Source organism: Protopterus annectens, chromosome 7.part1 (assembly GCF_019279795.1).
Source record: "Protopterus annectens isolate FY-2018-M chromosome 7.part1, PAN1.0, whole genome shotgun sequence".
NCBI lineage: Eukaryota > Metazoa > Chordata > Ceratodontiformes > Protopteridae > Protopterus > Protopterus annectens.
Window position 1 is genome coordinate 219,329,925 of NC_056740.1, and position 24,993 is coordinate 219,354,917.

Consider the following 24,993-nt stretch of genomic DNA (forward strand, 5'->3'; position numbering starts at 1 on the left):
TAGTCCATGGTGCATTGTTGCAGAGACTACAGACTACTGTGTGCATAGATGCTCAGACATTTTGTAGGTAGATGGTGCAGGTATATCACCGCATACCCTTCCACCAAATAAAAGGAAAGCAAATGGGAAAATCATTGATGTAAAACTCTTCCTGCATGCTTTTATCAATTATACAAACAGGTAGAGAATCAGTCAGTAGTTAGAACAAGCTTAACAAGGAAAAGCAGAACAGAATACCAGATAGGTTTAGTAGGCCAGCCAGAAGCATAATTCTCTCAGAGCCAGCAACCTAGGCTGACATAATAATGCAGAGAATTTTCATTTGCACTGTTATGTGCCTGGATTTACTTAGCCTATGTTGACTTAGCTAACTATGCTCAGTTAGTCAGTTATGTTGACAGCTATGTTAGTTTGGTTGTGAAGTATGGGAATTTCTTCCTTCTTTTCCTTAAAAACCATTCCTCTCACATCATTTTCTGATCAGAGCTAAAAGCATAAGGCTCTCTGAAAATGCAACTACTCTCTGTCTCTCTCTGGTAATCCTACCCCATTTCCTTCTACGGAGCTAGTTCTGTCTCAGCTTTTCATTGTGATGCTTTCAACCTTCAATCTCAGATATCCACCTGCTACATATAATGAATGTATAGACTGTGTTTTGTCAGTCAGTCTGTATGTAATGTCATGCATCTATTGTCTTTATACTCCATATAAGGCAATTCTGATATTCTCCTTGTATATAATACACGTATATATTGCATTTTGTCTTTCACTTTGTACATAATGACATGTATCTGTTGTGTTTTCTCTGGGCTAAGACTGAAATAGGTCCAGCAAAATCAAGCCTCTACTTCCATTTAACAAATTCAAAATAAATAAATAAATAAATATGTGTTGGACAACAGCTAGGGAAGGGAACTAACTGACCATAGAGGCAAGCTCTTTGTTTCTCTCAGTGAGAGTTGAGGCTACTGATAGTGTTGGAGGCCAGAAGCTTGTAGCAGGAAGGGCGGCACTACTGGAATGCCTTTGACATTCTCACTTGCTTTACTCTGATTTCATTGGGTGGAGATTTATAGGCTACTGATAGACCAAGGTATAAAGCCATCTTCCATTATCATGGCCTTAGGAAACCTGCCCACAATGTGTGCTATTAATGATGATCAGTAATATGCATGGGTACTTGCTTGGTCACTGGGGTTCTGATGCTAGTGTGTGTGTGGCATGAGGTGGTGGAACAAGAAAGATAAAGGCTGCACCAAGCTGATTTGTTTTCATCCCCAGCAACAATGTTAAGATTTCAGGGTGTGTGCCATGCCTTCTATCATTAATGAGTCTTCTAGAGAGTTTGAAGTTAGTATATGAAGAGATTACACTGCACAATGCTGATTACAGTGAGGGGTTTGAGGAAAGTAAATGCTAGAACCTGATGTTCACTCATAAGATGTAAGTGACATATTTTATTAGAGGAATGATAGGTATCCCTACAACTGGTCAAGGTGAAATTCCTTGAGTTTTATTTGCCCACAGGGAAAAATCTCTAAAGTCAGAACACCAAACTTTGTTTTCCATAGGAAATCTTTGCTGGTATGATTTCTAAGTGTATGTCAACAATGATTCACTTCTCTAGGGAGAGTTCTTTCTTCTTTGAGTTGATGTCATGATAGAGTTTGCATATATAAGTTTGGGGAATGTGAGGGGGCTTCTCCCCAATATCGAGGGTGCAGAGGTGCTTTTTACCCTGCAAAAAATGCTTTTTTTTCACCCTTCAGTTTTTTAGACCTTACTTTAAAGCAGTTTGGTAGGTCAGGTTGTGCCTTTCAAGTCTATGTTTACTGACTGAATGAAATTTCTAATGAATGGCTAGTCATCGAACAGTAACCATCAAAATTCCATTAGATCGAACAGCCACATCATTGTAAATAAAATCAACGAATATGCATAGTTGGCCAACACACACAAAAAGGAAGGTAGTATGTACTTACCAGTATGGTATGGATAACAAAATCTGACCTTTCCATGCTGTAGTCCGATTTAGGAAATCTGCCCTTTCCCCACTATAGTGTGATCTCGGAATTACTATATATAATTAGCAGCGGGGTGGGGGTATTAACCAGATCCTCATCATGTGGAAGGCTGTGTCCCCCACTAATTATATATACCAACTCCAAGATCACACTACAATAGGGAAAGGGCAGATTTCCTTATCCCTAGCATACCAGCAAGTGCATACTACCTTCCATTTTGTGAATGTTGGTCAACCATACATATTCGTTGATTTTATTTACGATGATGTAACTGTCCAATAAACCAGACTTTCAATGGTTAGTGTTCGACAACAAGCAGTTCAGTGGAAATTTCATTTGATCGATAAGCTGCTTTATAACAGTAGGTCAAATTCACCTTCATTGACACAGTGTATTCCTCCTTCTACCTGACATCATAGTTTAATTAAGAAAAGAAAGGCATTATATCCGGCTACAAAGACACAAATCACCACAGTCGTATGATATCAGCTTGGTATTTTTTTTGATTTTCAGGAATACTGTATATTGTAAAAGAATATCATACTATCTTACAAAGTAGAGTATGTTCACACAAACTTCTCATTCCTCATTCCAGAGATATTAATGTGGAATCATTTCTTTTTATAAATGGATATGCTAGTAGTGTTATCGGTAACACAGCAAAAAGGAACCTAATATGAAAAAGCCTGTTAAATGTCTTCTGGTACTTCTTACACTAAATAGCTCCGATATGTTGTGACATAAATGTCTTGCAAAGCTTGTTTTGTTAGAAATCAGTTGTACGAGGAACTTACGATCTTCTGCCCTGAAAAACCACAGCAGCTGGGTTAGCTGTGCTGAAGACATCCCTTGGGTCTTGTTAGTAGAGGTGCTCATGCGTAGGTTTCCTTCTGGACTTGCAGCAAATGAGGAACTAGTAGCACCTGGTTTACTTGTTGCTCCCTCTGGCATTGCTAAAAAAAGCAAAAAAAAGCATCTGAAAATCAGGCCTGGGATGATAGCGACTAATTATATGCATGCAAATATGTGCTGGCTGCTCTAAAACAAAAGTCTGATGCTTAGAAAAAAATTTCAGGCCAGTGTGATATTCCTTCCTAATATGCTAACTGTATGTAAAGGCTGGCTTCTGCATGGATGCAATTCTAAGCATCTACTACACGTGTAATAGAAATTTCAAAATATTGGAAATATACTTCTACATGTCACTCACATACCCTTTTGGTTTCACTTAGACTGAGACTCAACTGCTTTTCTTCATGCATGGGAAAAAGTCACAGAGAATAATACATTTTAGTCCATCACGTAATTCACATCACCACTGCTAAGCTTTCTGTTTTAAGATGCCAGAGACCTGGGTTCAGAAATGAATTTCACTGTTACAGGAGAGGCCATAGTGGGAATAGATATATAGCTCAGTGCAATCCCCCCCCCCTTATCTAGGGACATGGTTAGATCAGTGGCAGAGGTCTCTCTAGCAAAGACTGTAGATCACTATACATATCACAGCTATAAGATAGTTTTGGGGTGGATATTAGGTGTCAGTATTATATATGTTGTCTCCATGTTCTGGCATAAACAAAAAACAATCATTGTGTTAAACTGTGCAATGTCAGGATGCTTATTCCTCCATAGGTCTCAATTTCACTGCAAAATCTACTTCCTAATCCATGAAGAAATAGCCTGAGTGACTGATGGAGAATGATAAATAACTCGGTGTAGAGTCCTGGAAGACAGAACACTGCGGTGGCTACTGGGGAAAAGAATGTTACAATGTTACAATATTACAATGCCTCATTGTACTCTTTTCCTGGATCTTTGCTGTCCTTCCTCTGGAATATATGTCCTCTTCCTCCTCAGTCTTCGTTTCCCCAGTCTCTTTTTGCCATCCCTAATTTCTTTAGTTTGTTTGCTAACCAGTTAAGTGAAATGATTTTTTGCAGACCCAAGGGCAGAGATAAATGTAAAATATATAGACAGTATGAAGTAACAAATAAACCAGCATATGTTTTAGGAAGTTGGAGGAAACTGGTCTACCAGAAAAATCTCCTTCTCAACACAGGACTAAAATGTAGATTCCAGAAAGAACTAAAATGAAGTCTGGAATTGAAAACCAGTATGTGGGACAATGAGGCAAAAAATCAAAATCACTGACTCAAAATGCCACTGAAGTAATTCTGCTCTTCTAGATACCTGATATGTTTGTGTGCATGTGTGCACATGTGTGAGTATGTGTGAGTGTGCACTTCTGCTTCCATTCATCTCAAGGTTTTCCATTTTATACTTGTTGCCCATTATTATGCCTTATGTGCATTCAACATATGCTCTTTTATAGCACCAAGTACTTAGCTGCCAAGGGCCAAAATACTATGGACAGCAGGGCTTTTAGGAAAATGTTTGCTGTAAGTCTTCTCCACACACAGATGCAAACCATGACATTGTGTACATATTGCCACCTGCATGTTCCCAGCAAGCATAGCTATCTCACACCTGTTAAGTTAGTGGTCTAGGACTGTTGGTCACCTTATCTCCATATGGGAATGAATACAGAAATACCATCACTTCTCCATGAGAAAGGAGACCTGGGAATAGCCACCCAATTCGCCCTCTCCCAGCTGACTACCACCATGGTCCAGAATCCTAAGTGAATCTAAGCTGCCAGTAGTGTGGGTTGATGCTTCACACCAGCCTCTTCCCATCTCACTGGGTTAGATCATCCTCTATAGCTCATTAAGGTTAATATTCCTATTATTTCAGGTTGTACATTAATTATCAGTTTTATTCTGACCATTATACCTCTGTGTTTCTAGGAAGGTTTGTATATACTGCTCTGAATATCATGCTAAATCATTGTGTATAATGTTGTTTAATCTATTCATTTGCCTATGTAAACTAGTACTTCATGTGGAGTATGCATTCCCTGGTACATGCATATTAAATAACATAAAACTAACAGACCATTATATGTTTGTAAATGCCATTGATCTTTATTGATGTAAAGGTGGCATGTTAGGAGTTCTAACTTTAAAGCAATGCACAGCCAGATTCATCAATAACATCCTCCAAATCTGCAAAGCAGCCCCAGTATAGAAGGTGACTGTGTTACAATACTGTCAGTCACAAAATTCACAAACGGAAATGGACATTTGTCAGTAGGAACTCAGTGTGCATCAGTGTATGCATAGGCTGCATAACACAGATTTAAGGGAACAGCTATACTGCTTTTATCATATGAACTAGACTACTACACAGAGGTGAGCCATGAAGTTTCTAAAATCTCTGCCCTAGATTTGCCTCATAACCTTTTTCTGCATACTAGCCCTAATCATTGTAAGCACATGTACTAGGCTGTACTGCTGGCTGCACATACAGCTCACACTGCGTGTCTCTTCAGTGATGAAGCTGTTGTGCTGCAGCAGTACCTTTAGTGAAGATATGAAGTGAGGTGTGAGAAATGGAGAGAGACAAGCATGTCTGTGAGCGAGTGTGCATGCCATCACCACAGACTCAGGAAGGTGGAACGGGTATAGACCAGAGTAGCTACATTACATTGCACAGCAGTACCTTTAGTGAAGATATGAAGTGAAGTGTGAGCAACAGAGACAGAGAGAGAAGCATGTCTGTGAGTGAGTGCACATACCATCATCAAAGACTCAGCAAGGTGGAACATGTTTAGGCCTGAGTATCTAAATTAGATGCATCCCCATATAAATGCAGTGCTTTTGGTCCCATTGATGAAGTTACAGTGAACTAGAATGTAATGTAAATGCACATGACAATTATGATACACAGTATAGCTGTCAATGAACCACATTTATGATATATCATTAATCCTGAGTTGCTCCATTGCGAGCTTTGAACACAGTAATATACTGATTCTGCAGCTCTTGTATATTACTTCCATGAAGTGTGTGTAGGCATTTCCTATGTTATTTTTCCAAAGAACCACATCTTTGAAGTACATACCACAGCAATATATTCTTTAAATGACAATTTGCTTTAATGACAACTTACACCATTTTTTTGCATAAACGTTTTCCGGTAAAGTCACAGGCTGCAGACAACTTTTAAAAATAATATACATTACTTTGTTATGAATGAAATAGACACAGCAGTCTGTTTACAAACATTTAAAATAACCTCTCCCTTCTCCCAGAACAGGACTGCTTTTAAAACATTAAACCAATAAGATATTTATTTAATTTAAATCTGCAAATTCAATTGCAATTATTGTTTTTCAGTATTAATAATATTAATATACTTAAAAGTCATTATCTGGACTTTTAAGTAGCATAGCAAATGCTGGATTGCAGTTCTTTGGCAGGGACATAGCACAAATCATACTCAAGTATCACACTACAAAGGTAAAAGAAATGTAAAATGGAACAGCATGGAGTCTGAGGCAGGTGTGTGGCACTTAATTTGTGCATGCAAAGGGGAAGTTGGTAACATTTGATATGATCACTAAAATGTTTCAATTCAATTGTTAAAAAAGACTGCAGACAGAATAGGGCAGCAGTTACCAATGATTATAAATGGGTCTGGACATTACTGCTTAAACTGCTAGGGTATTAATTCCAATGGTACTTCAGAAGGTCTTTGGTCACAAAAAAATGTATAGATAGAATGCATTTTGAAGAGGCAGTTAAAAATAAGCATATGGAATTATCAAAAGGCGGCAAAAGAGGGTGACCAACTCAAGTGCTAGAGGATGAGGACATAAGGAGAAGAAGATCAGCCACTGGACAGAGGTACACCTGATTTTGTAAATGATCTGCTTCTACTAGCAGTTTAGAGTATGTTGGCTAGGTGTTCTGAAAATACTTGAAGATACTAAAATTTACCAAACAGTGTTTCAGTTTGGGCAAAAAGTAGATAAACTTGTTATACCCAAAGGGTTGTCTACTTAGCATTTTGCAAATCTTGTTCAAGTTTCTATGTAGGTAAAACTGTTAAAAAATTTAACAAACTTATATATGAGCATGTTACAACTATCAGGAATAAGGATTTAAAAAATGCTTTGGCCAAACATGCACTTGTATGTTGTAATTTCCAGAAATTTTCTTTTCATGTTTTAGATAGTAGCTTTGTCTCCTTTAATTTTTTAATTTCAGTACAAAACTTAAAGTTAAAGAAACATTGTGGCAGATACATTTATCTTCTGGTAAGTCACCGGGCTTGAATAATAGGTTCATAGGTTCATACTAGGCTATCTGCCCTAGGGCATTTATAAGCCTAGCCAGAGTGTGTTTGGCTTTCGCCACCCATTTTAAATTAATTTTGCTATGCCCTTTTTCGAGGTTAGTATACTGTGCCTCTGTCTAACAGTGACACAGAAGTGATACCCAGGGTAAACCTATGATCTCCCATCCACTCATCAAGATTCTTCTTGAAGAGAGTCAATGAGGGACTCTGCCTAACCTGGACTGGGATTTTATTCCAGAGTGAAGGGAGCCTCTGGGTTAAGAATCTGTCCCTCCAGCATGTCCTATTTATTTCAGTGCTGAGGTTCAAGTCTCTCGAGCGCGTAGCTCGATGGGATTTGGATTTTCTGAGGTGCAGCATGTCCATTAATTCCGGGTTGGACATGGTTTTATACGTCTGGCACAGATCGCCTCTGAGCAGGCGGTATGCCACTGAGTAGAGCTGGAGTTTCTTTAACCGGGCAGCATATGGCATCTGTTTGAGCCCTTTGATCCTCTTGGTGAAGTACTTTTGGGGTCTTTCCAGTTGCTGCAGGTGTCTGGTAAGGTACATCCCAAAAGGGGCATTGTACTCAATTATGGGCCTGATGAGGGATGAGTAATGAGGCATGATGACCTCCCCTGATCTAGATGTGAATCCCTTCATGATTAGGTGGGCTATATAAAATGTTTTTCTAACCACTTTGGCCAAGTGGTTGTCAATTGAGAGATTGCTATCAACTTGAGTCCCCAGGTCCCTAATTACTTTTTCTGTACTTAATAGATTACCACCTATGTGGTAATTTGTGGGCACTTTGTTTTTGCCAAAGGGGATGACTATACACTTTTTCACGTTTAGCTTGAGGCCATGGCTCTGGCACCAGTTGTCTGTTTCTATGAGGCCCTTTTGGAGGATGCTTGTGTCGGCTGGAGAGTCTATTATGGCACCCAGTTTGCAGTCATCTGTGAACTTGGTCAGCCACAGTCCTTCCGTGTTGGCCTGTACCTCCGAGAAATATATACCGAACAAGAGAGGTCCCAGGACTGAGCCTTGTGGGACGCCACTTGTAACTGGTTTGGAGTCTGACATGGCTCCAGCAATTCTAACCATGTGGGTTCTGTCCTTGAGCCAGTTTGCAACCCATCTAGTGACATAGGGGTTTATATTTAAGCTGGTGAGCTTATCTATAATGCCCGAGTGGGGTATTGTATCGAAGGCTTTTGCGAGGTCCAGGTAGGCTGTGTGGACCACCTTCCCCTCGTCAATGGCCTTGGTGACTGTTTCAAAGAAATCGACCAGGTTTAAGAGGCAGGATCTGCCCTTAACAAAGCCGAACTGGGTAGGATTCAGTGTCTGTAGGTCCCCAATATCTTTATTTATAAGGTCCATAATGATCCTTTCCATAGCTATTAATATCAAATGCTTTTTAAAAGGTAGAAGGATATAACAGGTATTTTACTGTCTTAACTTATTAGATTTATTTTTATATTTTTACGTCTTATTGTTAGTTCAGTTAATTAGAAATGTATAATGTGACTTACCATTATGTGCATTTAAGTACTGAAAGATATGTGAGTCTGTTTTTGATGAAGTTCCTGTAGTATGAATTAAAAAATGAAACTGCTCAATTTGGCTGTTTTAGTTGGTTACATTTGTTTATTTAGCCAACTTAACATTGTACATTAGTTTGTCTGTTTTGTTTTATGTTAAGTTTCCAGTTTTTAGATTTTGAAATTTACTAAAGCTTATTGAAAACCAGATTTCAAAATAATGATATTCTGATGAGAGTGGGAATAAGGCACCCTACATGGAGAGTTTCAACCACTGTACCTGCACCCACTTGCATATCTAAGTGGGCACACTTGATAAAGTTAAATTTAAAGTTAAAGTTGATTATACTCTGTTTACTAAGTTGAATTCAGGAACCTGTGAAAGTGCATTGTGTTATGCAACTGCAAAATAAACTAACACTTTTAAGTGTACCTATAAATACTTCAGTGTTATGGCAAAAGTAAAAATGCAATGCTACATCTTTATTATCACGTCACTCACGAAATTGATGTATTTATGTTGCAAATGTATGGTTTTAAAATGCTAAGCTCAAACATTTTTTTATCATCTTATATCACAAACTGCAATCTGAAGGAGTCTATATGCTTATTTGGTCTGATTGAGTGTTGATTATAATATTAGGCAGTTTTATCTCCAATTTTTCTTCTTTCGCACTTTAGAAATTCCACAATTTTCTAAGTCCTCCTGAAGTTTTAGGCTACACATTCCCTCTGTCCCCTTCACTGTCCTGGTTACCTTTCTTTGTACTATTTCCAGCAGTGTGAACTCCCTCTTTCTGTGAGGCCTCCATAACTGTGCTGAGTACTTCAGCTGTGGGCTGCTGCAGTGTTAATATTGCTGACTCTTAAAAGTAATATCTCTGGAGACATTCCCTAACATTTGGTTTGCTTTTCCTGCCACCCTTCTGTTGTGAGCCTGACTGATCATACTTTCTATATCAATAACTCCAGGTGCTTCTTTTGCACCTCTGAGCATGTATTGTGTACCTGGTTTGCAGAGGTTGTCTTTCTCCATGTGCATCACAGTGTATTTGGAGAGTTAAAGTGGGGCAGGCAGCTCTCTGAAAATGCCTCCAGCTTCTTCAGGTCTTTTGCCAAGACTTTACATGTATCATATACTAACACCAAGCTTGGTGTTTTCAGCAAAATGATTGTTTAAGTTTCCATTCCCTACATAAGGTCACACTTTAACTCATTAAAGAGGACCATCACTTGGATTGATTCCTGTGAGAAACAATTGTCTTTGCATTTTCTCATGAGAATCCTCTCTTTTTACTTCCCTTCCCATCCCTCCCTCCACCCACCTTTACAGGTTGTTGCCCAGCCTATCCCCAGTCAAGATCAGAAGAAGCTTGTTGTGGGAAATCAATTTAAGTGTTTTAATAAAGTCCAGACAAATCATCACCACATGACTGCCTTTGACTTCCAGCCAGGAAGTATGCATAAACCTTGCAAACATAATCTCCTAGCAAAGTGGACCAGATAGAGATCACAATAAAACACCAGCATTAGGAAACAGCTGATGCAAATCTCCATTATTACATCTCCTTCAAAGGCCACAGAAATAAGAGCAGTTTTGCCAATGGCTTCATTAGTTAATCACAAAGAACACATCCACTCACTTAAATACATCTTTAAAATATTTAGAAAAGTTTCTGTCTTCCCCTAAAAGCAATACATTTGGCATAAATTTCACTCTAAAAGTCAAACTATTCATAACTGATATTTTTTTGTTTACCACCAAGATGCTGAATGGATAAGTACCTAGCTCTTTGTAAATAAGGCCTTCTCATAAAATTCACTTCTGGTTTCTAACAGTGGCTCTCCACAACACAAAACTGAAAATAATCCGCAATCTCAATGTATATGTTTTAAATGTATTTGTACATCTGAGGACAAGTTTGTAATCCAACACCATAACTGCTTTATAGTGTTCTGTTCATGAATCTTTTTTTTTCTGAATGACTCAGTGAAGGGCCTAACCATGATTTCTTTCTTAGATTCCTGTGCTGAATTACAAGCACTTTCCCCCACATATCCCAGCCTCTTTAAACAAACTTTCACAATCTGTCTTAAATTTGTGAAAGATCCTTTGCTGGTTATATATTTAGTATAGTAATTGGAAGTAAACTGTAAGATCAAACCAGCCATATGGGTACTTAAAAAGACATGCCTGAGTGGAAACAGTGTTACTGGGGTCCAGCAGGGCAGCAGAACATTCTTTGGTTTAATTTATAAAACATGTAAGAAATGATGGCATGTGTTTTGGCATTGTTAACTTGAACGGTTAGACCAGGAAAAAAAATCAGATTATTTTAAAGTCAGCCAGTTAGACTTTAGTGACACCAGTTCAGCTCCACAAAAGGTAATTTGTAAATTACGGTGAACAATGGTCAGATCACTGACAAACTGAAAAATAAACTGCAAAGCAAATAAGCCAAAAATGAAATTTTGTGGTACTTCAGAGATTAAATATTCATTGTATGAAATGAAAGACTCGAGGGTAAGTGTGGCAAACTTTGAGATAATGCAGTTTCTCATTCAGGAAATGGGACATTCAGAAAGCCAAGTGTTTACGGCTTAGAAAGGAGGAACTAGCAGAGAACCACACCAGACATTACGTTCTACATAAACAGAAACAGTCCATATGAACAGTTTTATATCAGTGTTAGAGAGAAGTATATCAGTTCTAGACCCTATGAAACCAATAATGAGGATACATTCACTGATATGTATTATAATTTGATGGACTAGAGGCATTTAAATGATTTTGCACACAGAATAGGTTGGATGTGGGTCTTTAATCATTTGCTAAAGTGGGAGAGAGAGAGAGAGAGTTTTAGGAGAGAGAATATTATTTTCAACTCACCAGTATTACTTTCAAATCTCCACCAATTAAGCATAGTGCCCATAGTTAATACATATGGATGATACTTGTGACAGTAAGAGAACTAAACTCATTAGCTGTTCTTTAGATAAAATTTTGTAATTCTTCCAGAATGTAGCTACCCATATTAGGGAGATTAAGATCTTGAAATATTTTTTTACCAGGTATAATGGAGAGATCAAAAAAAAAAAAGATTAAAGGGAAGTAAATATTTAAGCAGTTAATCGCAGAGTTTTTAAAAGTCAAGGACATACCTCTCAACTATCCAGATTTTCGCAGAATGTCCAGATTTTTGCTTCATATCTTTGGTCTGTTCCTTATAAAATTTGTGGTTTTCTGGCAAATCAATGAAGACTGAAGTCACGAAATAGTAACAGATATTTGAGTGTCAGACTTCATATCCTTCAGAAAAATGCATACTAATACAAAACCTGTTCTTCTATCAACTTTCTAAGTTTATAAGAGCAATATTTAATTTTTTTTTTATTTTTGGGCCCTTGCCCCCCCCCCATTATTTTTAGCTTTGTCCAGATTTCTTGTGCTAAAAGGTTGAGAGGTATGGTCAAGGACTGTGTTTGCTTTGCTTTGCTGGGAAGTCATGCTTTTAGTCAGCATTAAAACATACAATAAGGATGTGCCATAACAGAGCCATTGAGATACATAACCTTAGATCTCTAGATTTTAGAGGAGCCAAGAATGTGTTACTGCTGACTGCAGTAAAAATTTGCCTTGGATTGTTTAACTTCTGTCCTGCAAGTGCACAGGCTGAAATAGCAGAGAAGAACCATGTTATCATCTGTAATTTTCCATATTGTCTACATCCCTCTTTCTATGTTTTGCTTTAAAATATCTAGCAATTCATAGAGGTACCTGAACTATCTGACTGACTTAGCAGTAATAGTGAATATATTCCTGCAGAGAGAGATACCTAGAGAGAAAGAGGTTTATAAAAGTTGCAAAGTAGGATCATAATCGGAACAAACATTAATACAGGATCATTTAGTGTACAGCATTCAAGATAGAGCTACAGTTCACTCAAAGGAGCCAGAGATCTCTAACATATTCATACCAGCTTGATGTTGGATCCTTTAAATGCCCAGGAAGAAGTGCCTAGTCAACCGTTACTGAGAGAGCTGTGTAGAATCACAATATCAATGTCCTTCTCTGGTTTTATGATAAACAAAACATCAAAAAGTGAATCATTTTATTAATGCTGTGTCTGGGTGGGGCATTAACTTGAGTAAAACTGGTTCCCCTGAGTGGCTGATGTTAGCACAATGATATATAGATAATTACTGACCATTAAAAGTTAGACATATTTACTTCTATCACCTGGTCTCTCACATCAGAATATGCGATAATTGATACTAAGGATTTATGAAAGGAGATGATCTGGATTAAGAAATGTTTCAGAAATAGCCAGACTATCAGGTCACTTATTTATTTGTTTATTTATTTCTTAACATTTGTTTACTACGAAAGTCTGACTGGGCCATGACAGGATCTTTTTCAGCTCCACACTTAACAAATCTTACAAGATGTTGTACAATATAATACCATGTAAAATATAACACATACAAGATACAAACATTAGTATATAAAGAAAAAAAACAGAAAGGAGGTAGATCCTAAATATAATTATATTCCACAGAGTTACATTTCAGTTTTACTAAATAGAAATGATAATGTTAAAAACCTCCATGAAGCTATAGACCTAACAGATTGATTGGTAAGAATTTCTGATGAAAGCCCAGAAGCTTAGATTATGCAAGAAGACCAAAAGGACAGTACAGCTACAGGACAGATGGACAGAGTTGTTGCAACATTTAGCCAGGAGAAGACCGGCAGAAACACAGTTTGGAAGCCAATTACTGGATCCTAAAGTCTGTTATGAAGTATTTTGAATTTATGATTTGTCTTAGATCTTTTGGGAGAGAGTTTATTTTGGGATGAAAAGTAGAATTTTTGTTTTGTCTCGTTTTGTTTTGTTTTGGCTCAGCACAAGATTGGATTGGTTTAGAAAAGATTTGATGGAAGAGTAGAATTGCGTAATAGTCTATAGTGATGGCATGCTTGAAGATGAGGAGATTATAGCGGAATCCTCTACATACAGAAGCAGGCAGTTTCACCTCACTGCAGTATGGGAGTTGTTTATAATAACATCAAAATAATCCTATGACTTTGGCTTGAGCTGTATAGAGCACCAATGCTTATGGGAAGGTAGGATGAGTAGCATGTGTGCTGGTTTCACATTGTGTCTTATCTAAGAGCTAGTTTTTAAGTAATGTTAGGGTAGAGATGGAGAGACCAAGGAAGAGTAATGTTTGTAGTAGTAGTTTAGTATGAGCGACTGCATCAAATGCTTTCGATAGGTCCAGGACAGGAGTACAGAAGAGACTAATTTACCATCATCCTTTAGCTGATTTATTGTATTTTAGAAGGAGAGGAGAGATAGACAAGCCTACTGTCAACATTATTATCCTTGTTAAGACATTCAAGATTAATATATGATCATCTGAGGCCACAGGAGCACATTGTGAGGGTAGCCACTGGGTTGATCCGGATTCCATAGAATAGCACAATAAAGGTAATTTTGTGTAGGAACTAATTAAAATTAATGAAACTGTTTGTGTGAGATCATTTTATAATGTTGGTTAAAATATGGAATACAGTTATGGGAGGTGGTAAAGAGGCATATGCTTCTAGCTGGAGATCTAAGCTAAGACCATTTTAGAAGGAAAGAAGAAAGTAGGTTTAAGTGTTCTACCAACAAACAGGTTGTATGTCATGTAGTCAGAAGAGGTGAAAATAAAACCACTGTGACTGGCTGTAAATAATTCAGGGATAAAGTTTTGAATGTGGCTCATATAACCAGGAGTCAGTTAGTCAACTGGGCACTGAAGGAGTCAGCAGGAGAGGAAAGGGATTAAGTGCCAATTGCTGGCTTGACTGTAATGGGGTTGAGAGTTCATTAAATCTTGCTATAGATATGATCTGTTCTAGAATGCTCCAGAAGTAGGTTCCATAATCACAGTGAATCAGATTTATGAGCCCATCCAAGGAAGGCTTATATTCCACCTCATCAAAGTGGGTGTACTGAAGTACACAGCAGCATGGGCTCAGCATTGTGAGTGTGTACTGAAGTACCCCCCAGCCATGGGCTCAGCATAGTGTGTATGTGTGTACTAAATTACAAACCCAACATACATGCCAGCCATGGGCTCAGCATAGTTAGTGTACTTAAAAAAGAGAAAAGAGAAAAAGAACAGAAAAATAACAGTCTGTAGCTTTCCCTTGGGAACTGTTATCTCTCATGCTTGACCAGCAAGGTTATTCTTTCTTTCTGCTTAACTGTCTTTTCTAAAATGTATGCATAATAACTACTTTAGACTGAAAGTCCCTAATCTAACACATACAATAAAATACAATAGGACATACTAAAGTATAAACAAGATAGATATAAATAATAATAACAATGTGCTGCAGTAGCTAGAGTAATAGAAAAATGTTACACTTTTTTATACATACATACACACACACACACACACACACACACACACACACACACATATATATATGTATATATATATATATATATATATATATATATAAAAACAAAGGAAGCAACAGGCCACGGCTATATATAAATTAAAACAATTTAATGCACAACAGATAACAAAAGGTGAGCACTTTTGTGGACCAAGCCACTTCATCAGACAATGAAATGAAACAAAAAATTCCTTTATATACCATCCCATGCTAATTGATTAAAACCCCACCTTCATTTAAAGTCACATGTCATTTTATATTCAAATACACCATATAAAGCAACTCATTTAAAAATTAAGTAACAAAACCATGTATAAACCATAATGCAACATAACACATTAAAATGTTATACATTAAAATGTCACTTTAACAGGTCTCTCCCTAAGAGAATGGGCTTTATATTCATTTTGTCATTGAGGCCCTTCTCCATACTAGCCCCGAGTCTCACAATCCATTCAAGTTCTTTCGTCACAACTTTTAATTTCACATCTCCCCCCCTGAGGTTGTCCACACCTATATCAATCACCATAAAGGTAAACATATGTGTATCCCCATGGGTTCCTACATGCCTGGCTAAGGCATTTGTCTCTGTCTTCCTCCCTATATCATAGAGGTGCTCCCGCATGCGGTCCCTTAATCTCCTGGTTGTCATCCCTACATGGAATGATGCACAGACCACACAATGAGCCAAATACACAATATTTGTACTATTGCAGTTCGCAGATAGTTTAAACTTAAAAACTTTATCCATGTCAGGGTGTTTAAACTCTCCACTAGAGTCTACATACATACAAAAATTGCAGACTTCACAGGGTATAGTACCACCTTCACCCCCAGCGGAACAAACCTGTGCCACCCCTTGTTGTAACCTGGATCCACATAAAATCTTTTTCAGATTCTTTTTGTTTTTAAAAATGAACTTTGGAGTATCACCCACTAATTCTTGAATCAGATCATCAGATCACAGGATATTCCAATTCCTATGGAAGATGTCTTGTAAAACCTTAATATTGCTAGAGTAAGTTACTGCCATTTTCATAGGTCCACTTGTGCTCCCTACTATTCATGATGGCCATTTACCATCAGAGAAGTAGGGCCTCCCCTCAGTGTTCCTACACTCCACTACTCCTCTGAGGGTATCCTGAAGCTCATTATCGGAATAACCCCTCTGCAAATTCTCATTCTCAAATCACCCAATTCTCCTTCAAATTTAACTTGATTTGCTGTCAGCCTTAATGTTCTCAACCCTTGTCCCCTCAGAATATTCTTGTAAATGTGCTGGGGATGCATACTCATTCTATGCAAGTAGCTACTTTTATGACATTCCTTTCTATGTATCTCTGTCTCGAACTGTCCATCAACCCTTTGTATAACCTTAACATCCAAAAAATCGATCGTGCTGAAAGAGCTCTTCATGATGAACCTCAAAAACCTGGTACATCTATTCAGATATGAAAAAAGGGGGCAAAAGTGGATTTATCCCCTTCCCATAAAATAAAGAGGTTATCTACAAACATCCTGTAAAACTTCAAGCACTTACCATATTCTCCCATCAGATGTTCCTTCTCCCAGTGGGCCATAACAATGTTGGCGTAGCCATTGGCACAGGAAGTGCCCATGGCTATGCCATCCAATTGCTTGTATAGGGCACCTTCAAACAAAAACAAATTATTTTCTTGAATGAGCTCCATAAGGAGAGACAAAACATCAACACATCGTCCATAATATAACCCATCTTCCAATAGATACTCCCTAAAGTATTCAACCCCCACCTGATTGGGGATAACAGTAAACAGGGATTGTACATCCATTGTAATAAGCATCAACCTGTCAGCATTCACATGCGTACTAATAAATGAATACAGATCCCTCAAGAAATGTTCTGTATCCAATAAAATAGTAGGATTCCTCCTCAATACAGGTTTCAGATGTTGCTCAACATATATTGATAGAGTTTCCGTGGACCAACCCCTCACTGACACAATAGGTCTCACTGGTGGTTCCAGGGGGGGTTTATGAATTTTGGGGAGGCCCTGTATTATAGGTATCACAGGATACTTAATAAAATAATTAAACAAATCAATACTAATAACATTACATTGTAAACATTCAAATACAGCATTGTATATAGAATTATTGCACCTCTGTACTTGTTGAAAGTCCACTTTGAGCTAAAACTTTGTATCATTCAGCATGGTAAGCATGGAGTCCCTATAATAGGAATAGTCCATCACCACCAGCGATCCACCTTTATCCGCTGGTCTCATGGAAATAGAAGTGTCATTGCGCAGGCACTCTAGAGCTATTCTTTCTTCTTTACTTAAATTGTTAAAATATTTACCACTAACATCACAATCATACAAATTGTAAATTTCTCTGATACACACCCTCTCAAAAGCATCAAGAACTGCACTGTTGGTGAGAATAAATCCACTTGGTTTCTTGAAAGCATTCACACCAGTCTGATCATTAACAGCACTGCCAAACTGCATTTTCAGCACTACATTCCATGTAAAGGCTTTCAGTTCCAAAATGTTATCAGTCACTTTCATTTTATTAGCCGGTATAAAGGACATACCTTTACTCAGTAGCTTGTCTTCAATTTCTGTGAGCACCTTCCATGAAACATTCCATACTAAAGTTTGCCCCCTTGTTGCCACATCTTCTTGATGGTCATCAGTTGCTGCTCTTCCTCCTGAGATGCCTTCCATTTCATTCGACCTCTGCTTTGCAAATGATCGCGAAAAGGGGCTTGTTGTATGGGATATGGTGTAGTCAAGACAGTAACTGTCATATCTGTGAGGGCCCAGTGGTACATGGACGCATAATCACATCATTGTATTTACTGCGTGCTCCACTAGAAGTCGAGGGTATATCAGTCCCACTGTCATGACGGACCTCGGGATGCCCATCATCGGGACAAGACACAACAGGAGGAATGTGTGTGCCTACTCCTTCCCGTGCAATGGCCCCAATCCTGGCAGCATTACTAGTTGTGTCTTGTGCGAGCGTCGTGCCCACGTCGGACATTAAATCCACCGGTTTCACCTCCCTGAGTACTGCTATATCATCTCCTTCACTCGTCTGAACCACTTCTCAATGTGACACTGTAATTGGGTGCTGATAGTTCCTGGTGGTAGAATTTTGACCAGTCCACTCTCTAGGCCAAGCAAACACCCACCCATTCACAGAAGGTAGAAGGTAATTTACAAGTGGAAGGGCCTGAACAGGCTACCATTTCCAAGGGAGGAAATGCTCTAGATGTGGGACACTTAAGGAGATTCGTTGAGATTAAGGAGAACCCTCTGCTTAACCAAGAAATGACTAGTAACATTGCTGCCTGATACCAACAGTGAGTATGATTCAATGGCTTTAAAGAAAGTGTGTTTCAAATTGGACAATGACTTGCATAAATTTAAATGCCTGCAGTCACAAAGACTTTACTTTAAAGCATGCCTGCAATTAAATATTGTCCCTCGTGGTTTGCGGGTATTATATATGCCCACATATAGTACTTTGTATCCAGATTTGCTGGCAAGATGGCAATGCATTAACATAGAAACAAGCCACAAATACATGCAGCTGTTAATTGACTATTTTAAGCCTGAAGAAGCTCACCTCTCTGACAATGTATATAAAATGCAAGAGGAACTATTTGAGAGGTTCCCAAGATCTGTGGTTGACATTAAACTTGATAACTTAATTGAGACTGTAAGCGTGTATGAGCGGAAATTGCTTGCTTATAAGAAAAAGAAAATATTGAGGGACAAGGAGGATTTTGTGAATGGGTGGGTGTTTGCTTGGCATAGATAGCAGACTGGTCAAAATTCTACCACCAGGAACTATCAGTGCCCAATTACAGCGCCGCATCGAGAAGTGGTTCAGACGAGTGAAGGAGATGATATAGCAGTACTCAGGGAGGTGGAACCGGTGGATTTAATGTCTGACGCAGGCACGACGCTTGCACATGACACAACTAGTAATACTGCAAGGAGTGTGGCTATTGCAGAGGAAGGAGTAGGCACACACATTCCTCCTGTTGTGTCTTGTCCTGATGATGGGCATCCCGAGGTCCATCATGACAGTGGGACTGATATACCCCTGACTTCTAGTGGAGCATGCAGTAAATACAGTGATGTGATTATGCATCTGTGTACCACTGGGCCCTCACAGGATACGACAGTTACTGTCTTGACTACACCATATCCCATACGACAAGCCCCTTCTCATGATCGTTTGCAAAGCAGAGGTCGAATGAAACGGAAGGCATCTCAGGAGGAAGAGCAGCAACCGATGACCATCAAGAAGATGTGGCAACAAGGGGGCAAACTTTAGTATGGAATATTTCATGGAAGGTGCTCACAGAAATTGAAGACAAGCTACTGAGTAAAGGTATGTCCTTTATACCAGCTAATAAAATGACAGTGACTGATAACATTTTGGAATTGAAAGCCTTCACACGGAATGTAGTGCTGAAAATGCAGTTTGGCAGTGCTGTTAATGATCAGACTGGTGTGAATGCTTTCAAGAAACCAAGTGGATTTATTCCCACCAACAGTGCAGTTCTTGATGCTTTTCAGAGCGTGTGTATCAGAGAAATTTACAATTTGTATGATTGTGATGTTAGTGGTAAATATTTAACAATTTAAGTAAAGAAGAAAGAATAGCTCTAGAGTGCCTGTGCAATGACACTTCTATTTCCACGATACCGGCGGATAAAGGTGGATCACTGGTGGTGATGGACTATTCCTATTATAGGGACTCCATGCTTACCATGCTGAATGATACAAAGTTTTATCTCAAAGTGGACTTTCAACAGGTACAGAGGTGTAATGATTCTATATACAATGCTGTGTTTGAATGTTTACAATGTAATGTTATTAGTATTGATTTGTTTACTTATTTTATTGTTAAGCATCCTGTGATACCTATAATATAGGGCCTCCCAAAAATTCATAAAAACCCCTGGAACCACCAATGAGACCTATTGTGTCGGGGAGGGGTTGGTCCACGGAAACTATATCAATATATGTTGAGCGACATCTGAAACCTGTATTGAGGAGGAATCCTACTATTTTATTGGATACAGAACATTTCTTGAGGGATCTGTATTCGTTTATTAGTACGCATGTGAATGCTGACAGGTTGATGCTTATTACAATGGATGTACAATCCCTGTTTACAGTTACCCCCAATCAGGTGGGGGTTGAATACTTTAGGGAGTACCTATTGGAAGATGGGTTATATAATGGACAATGTGTTGATCTTTTGTCTCTCCTTATGGAGCTCATTCTAGAAAATAATTTGTTTTTGTTTGAAGGTACCCTATACAAGCAATTAGATGGCATAGCCACGGGCACTTCCTGTGCCAATGGCTACGCCAACATTGTTATGGCCCACTGGGAGAAGGAACATCTGATGGGAGAATATGGTAAGTGCTTGAAGTTTTACAGGAGGTTTGTAGATGACCTCTTTATTTTATGGGAGGGGGATGAATCCACTTTTGCCCCCTTTTTTCATATCTGAATGGATGTACCAGCTTTTTGAGGTTCACCATTAAGAACTCTTTCAACACAATCGATTTTTTGGATGTTAAGGTTATACAAAGGGTTGGTGGACAGTTCGAGACAGAGATACATAGAAAGGAATGTCATAAAAGTATTTACTTGCATAGAACGAGTATGCATCTCCAGCACATTTACAAGAATATTGTGAGGGGACAAGGGTTGAGAACATCAAGGTTGACAGCAAATCAAGTTAAATTTGACGGAGAATTGGGTGATTTGAGAATGAGATTTTTGCAGAGGGGTTATGCCAGTAATGAGCTTCAGGATACCCTAAGAGGAATAGTGGAGTGTAGGAACACTGCGAGGAGGCCCTACTTGTCTGATGGTGAATGGCCAATCACGAATATTAGCGAGCACAAGTGGACCTATGAGAATGTCAGTAACTTATTTTAGCAATATTAAGGTTTTACAAGACATCTTCCATAGAAATTGGAATATCCTGTGTGCTGATGATGCGATTAAAGAATTAGTGGGTGATACTCCAAGGTTCATTTTTAAAAACAAAAAGAATCTGAAAAGGATTTTATGTGGACCCAGGTTACAACAAGGGGTGGCACAGGTTTGTGCCACTGGGGGTGAAGGTGGTACTATACCCTGTAAAGTCTGCAATTTTTGTATGTATGTAGACTCTAGTGGAGAGTTTAAACACCCTGACATGGATAGAAGTTTTAAGTTTAAACTATCTGCGAACTGCAATAGTACAAATATTGTGTATTTGGCTCATTGTGTGGTCTGTGCATCATTCTATGTAGAGATGACAACCAGGAGATTAATGGACCACATGCAGGAGCACCTCTATGATATAGGGAGGTAGGCAAAGACAAATGTCTTAGCCAGGCGTGTAGGAACCCATGGGGATACACATAGGTTTACCTTTATGGAGATTGATAGAGTCGTGGACAACCTCGGGGGGGGGTGAAATTAAAAGTTGAGACGAAAGAACTTGAATGGATTGTGAGACTCAGGGCTAGTATGGGGAAGGGCCTCAATGACAAAATGAATATTAAGCCCATTCTCTTAGGGAGAGACCTGTTAAAGTGACATTTTAATGTATAACATTTGAATGTGTTATGTTGCATTATGGTTTATACATGGTTTTGTTACTTAATTTTTAAATGAGTTGTTTTATATGGTGTATTTGAATATAAAATGATGTGTGACTTTAAAATGAAGGTGGGGTTTTAATCATTAGTATATAAAGGAATTTTTTGTTTCATTTCATTGTCTGATGGAGTGGCTTGGTCCACAAAAGTGCTCAACTTTTGTTATCTGTTGTGGATTAAATTGTTTTAATTTATATATAGCCGTGGCCTGTTGCTTCCTTTGTTTTTATGTTATTGGACTGTTTTTTTGGAAGTACAGCTTACCAGCATCACTTGTCTTCTGCTTTTCTTGAATATATATATATATATATATACACACACACACACACACACACACACACACACACACACACACACACACACACACACACACACGCACACACATATATCAGGTAGGACTGAGGTAAAATGTGAGTATAAGGCAGAGGATTAGAAATTAGAAACAAACCTATGTTTTAGAAAAATTGTACAGTAGGATAGGAGCTGTTAGGGATGTAGAAATATATAATGTTTCTTAGAAGGTATGGTCCAGGTATATCTAGATAAGAGAAAAAACAAAAAAGAAAAAAGGATAGGAATTAGAAAGTGGATGGAGTTCACCTGTTAGGGAAAAAGCAGGGCAGGTCCGGTTCCATAGAAAATGTTTTGTATGTCTAATTAATCACTAAATATTAAAAAGCAAAAACATCAGAACATGGCAGTAGAAATAGTGAACTTATAAATGTCCTAAATCAAAAAATAAAAACTTATTTTGAAATATTATTCATATTCTATAGCATTATTAACTCTATTAGGTATGCAGAAGTAATCCGGGAAGGGTAAACAGTTGTTTCCAGTTGAAAATCCTTTATTAAGCACACAGGCAAGAGCTCCAAACAAAACCAAAAATAAACAGAATGATAGTTTCATCCCAAACTTTCTGACTAATATACCTGTTATCAGGTATGAATGTTTATTTAGCTGTAAAACAAAGTGCAATGGTATACATGTTAGCAAAATTAAATCCCTTCCCCCATTTATATCAGTGTGATATTTGAGCTGGTACTGGAAGTGGGTAAAATAAATACATGACACTGATATTGATCAAAATGTGCTTCTTTACTAGAAGATGGAAATTAGAAATAAGTGTAAAAAAATTCTCTTTCTGAATATTTTTCTGATGTTGTGACCTTTAACAGATCTGGGCAGCTTTTTAAAATTGAATGTACTTTGCTGTTTAAAGCCTGCCTAGTTTCCACTTGTGATTTCATGTCTCTGAAAAAAATACATGTTAGGGAGTTGCCCAGTTGTGTGCAGTAACAGATATTTTTAATTCCATCACATCTCTGGGGCTATAGAATGGCACACAGTTCCAATAGCAATAGTAATATATTGAGTTTGGCAGAATGTAGTGCTCCATGAATGGGCCATAGAGAGAGGAGGGGTCATGGGCTATATCTGATGGTCAGAGTTCTACTGATGTCCAAAAACAAGATTAGAAAAAAGCAAAAACAACATGTTGTTACTTTTGCTTGAAGATAATGCCAGAAAATGAGTTGGAATTACCAGCAGGAGAAACAAAATAGTAAGTGATAATTGAGTTACAATGTTGTAAAGGAAGATCTAAAGGGCAACCCCATTAAATGACAGCAAAGATGCAACAATATTTCAGAACTGAGATACACTGCATGATATGAGTGTGGGGGATTAAGATATGAAGAAGTAGATGCAGAAAGAGAATCTAAAATCAAAATTACATGCCTTAGCCTTCTTACTGCTTAGAATAAGCATATCAAAATAGCCCCAACTACACTCAATATGCTTTAATAACAAAAGTAAAATCCCTGACTACCTTTAATATAGTCTTCATTAAGACATAACTAAAAAAAGATCAAGTATTGCTTTTTATATCACATTCAATTAAAATCTCAACTGTTTTATTTTTTTATTTATTCTTTGTTAACTGGGTTAGTCCCACTATAGTGGATTCTTTTTCAGGGAACAATCTAGGTGGTATTCATTTGACTAGGGAAAATGTGGTCAAGGCATCAGGGAACTTCCCCTACTCTTTCTGTATAATTCACTGTTACACTTCCTGACTTCCAGTCTGACAGTGACAGTGGCTCGGAGAAGCAGAAAGCTGATGAGTTGAAGGTTAAGTGGAGTGAACAGAACAGAGAAGGGAGTAAAGAAAGAGAAGGAGAGTTGGCCAAAAGGCAAAAAGAAGGAACTGTAGTAGGAATTATGGAAATGAGGGAGTTATTTCAACAAAATTTATTTGCAACAAATACTACAACACCTGAGTGTGTTTTTATAACACTCCAGTCAGGGGGATTGTGGGATGTTTATTTGAAAGAACTAACTGAGCAGAGTGAATTAGAGAATGAAAAGGCAGTGTTGAGGGGTGAAATAATGGACAGAATACAAGAAGAACAAGATCAAGAAATAAGGAAGGAAGTAAAGAAACCATATGCATAAATGGTAAGAGAATGTGAAAGATGAGAAGAGAAGTAAACAGAAGTAAGAAGAAAACATTGAGTAAGAATAAGTAAAAGCAAAACAGAAAAGGAACTGGACAGGTATGAAATATGGGACAGCATCATTTCACCACTGGGTATTGAACCCAGAGAGGTAAAGCGTGTATTTGTATTAATAAAGATACTTTGTGTGACTTTTTTTGAGGAGGTAGAGTATATGGAAAAATTCTTGGAACAATAAGAAAAAAGAAAGAATGAAAATCCTTGGAACTTATATGTTGTGCAAGCATTAAATGGAGAAGCTAAAAAAGAGGATTTATATAATTTCATACTGAAGTTGAAAGAGACAATTTAAAACACTATTTAAAACTGTGTGTTGATATGTATGGGCATTACCAAGATTTATGACAATAGAGGTTTATGGACTGGGAATGGGAAAATGATGTTATACTGAAAATGCAAAATGACAAAATAATACATTTTCCTAGTATAATTAATGTGGAGGGGAATAAGGGATTGGTTAAAAACCTGGGGTCAACCAAAGACATTTTTTGTTGTGGTAAAAATAACATCTAATTAATAATTGTGACAAAAAGAAATGTTTAATTTGTGGCAATGTTGGTCATGAAGCAAAAAAATGTGAGTAAAATGTATA

At 37.9% G+C, this 24,993-nt stretch overlaps 1 protein-coding gene across 2 annotated transcripts in view; it reads right to left on the reverse strand.

Moving 5' to 3' along the window:
- SLC51B (solute carrier family 51 subunit beta) overlaps positions 1-24,993 on the reverse strand; it is a 186,040-nt gene that overhangs the window by 18,252 nt on the left and 142,795 nt on the right. For both annotated transcript variants that reach the window (XM_044078667.1, XM_044078666.1), the window contains one exon: positions 2,819-2,977. In XM_044078667.1, coding sequence (XP_043934602.1) covers positions 2,819-2,977 — 159 coding nt within the window. The remainder of the gene's footprint in view (positions 1-2,818; positions 2,978-24,993) is intronic.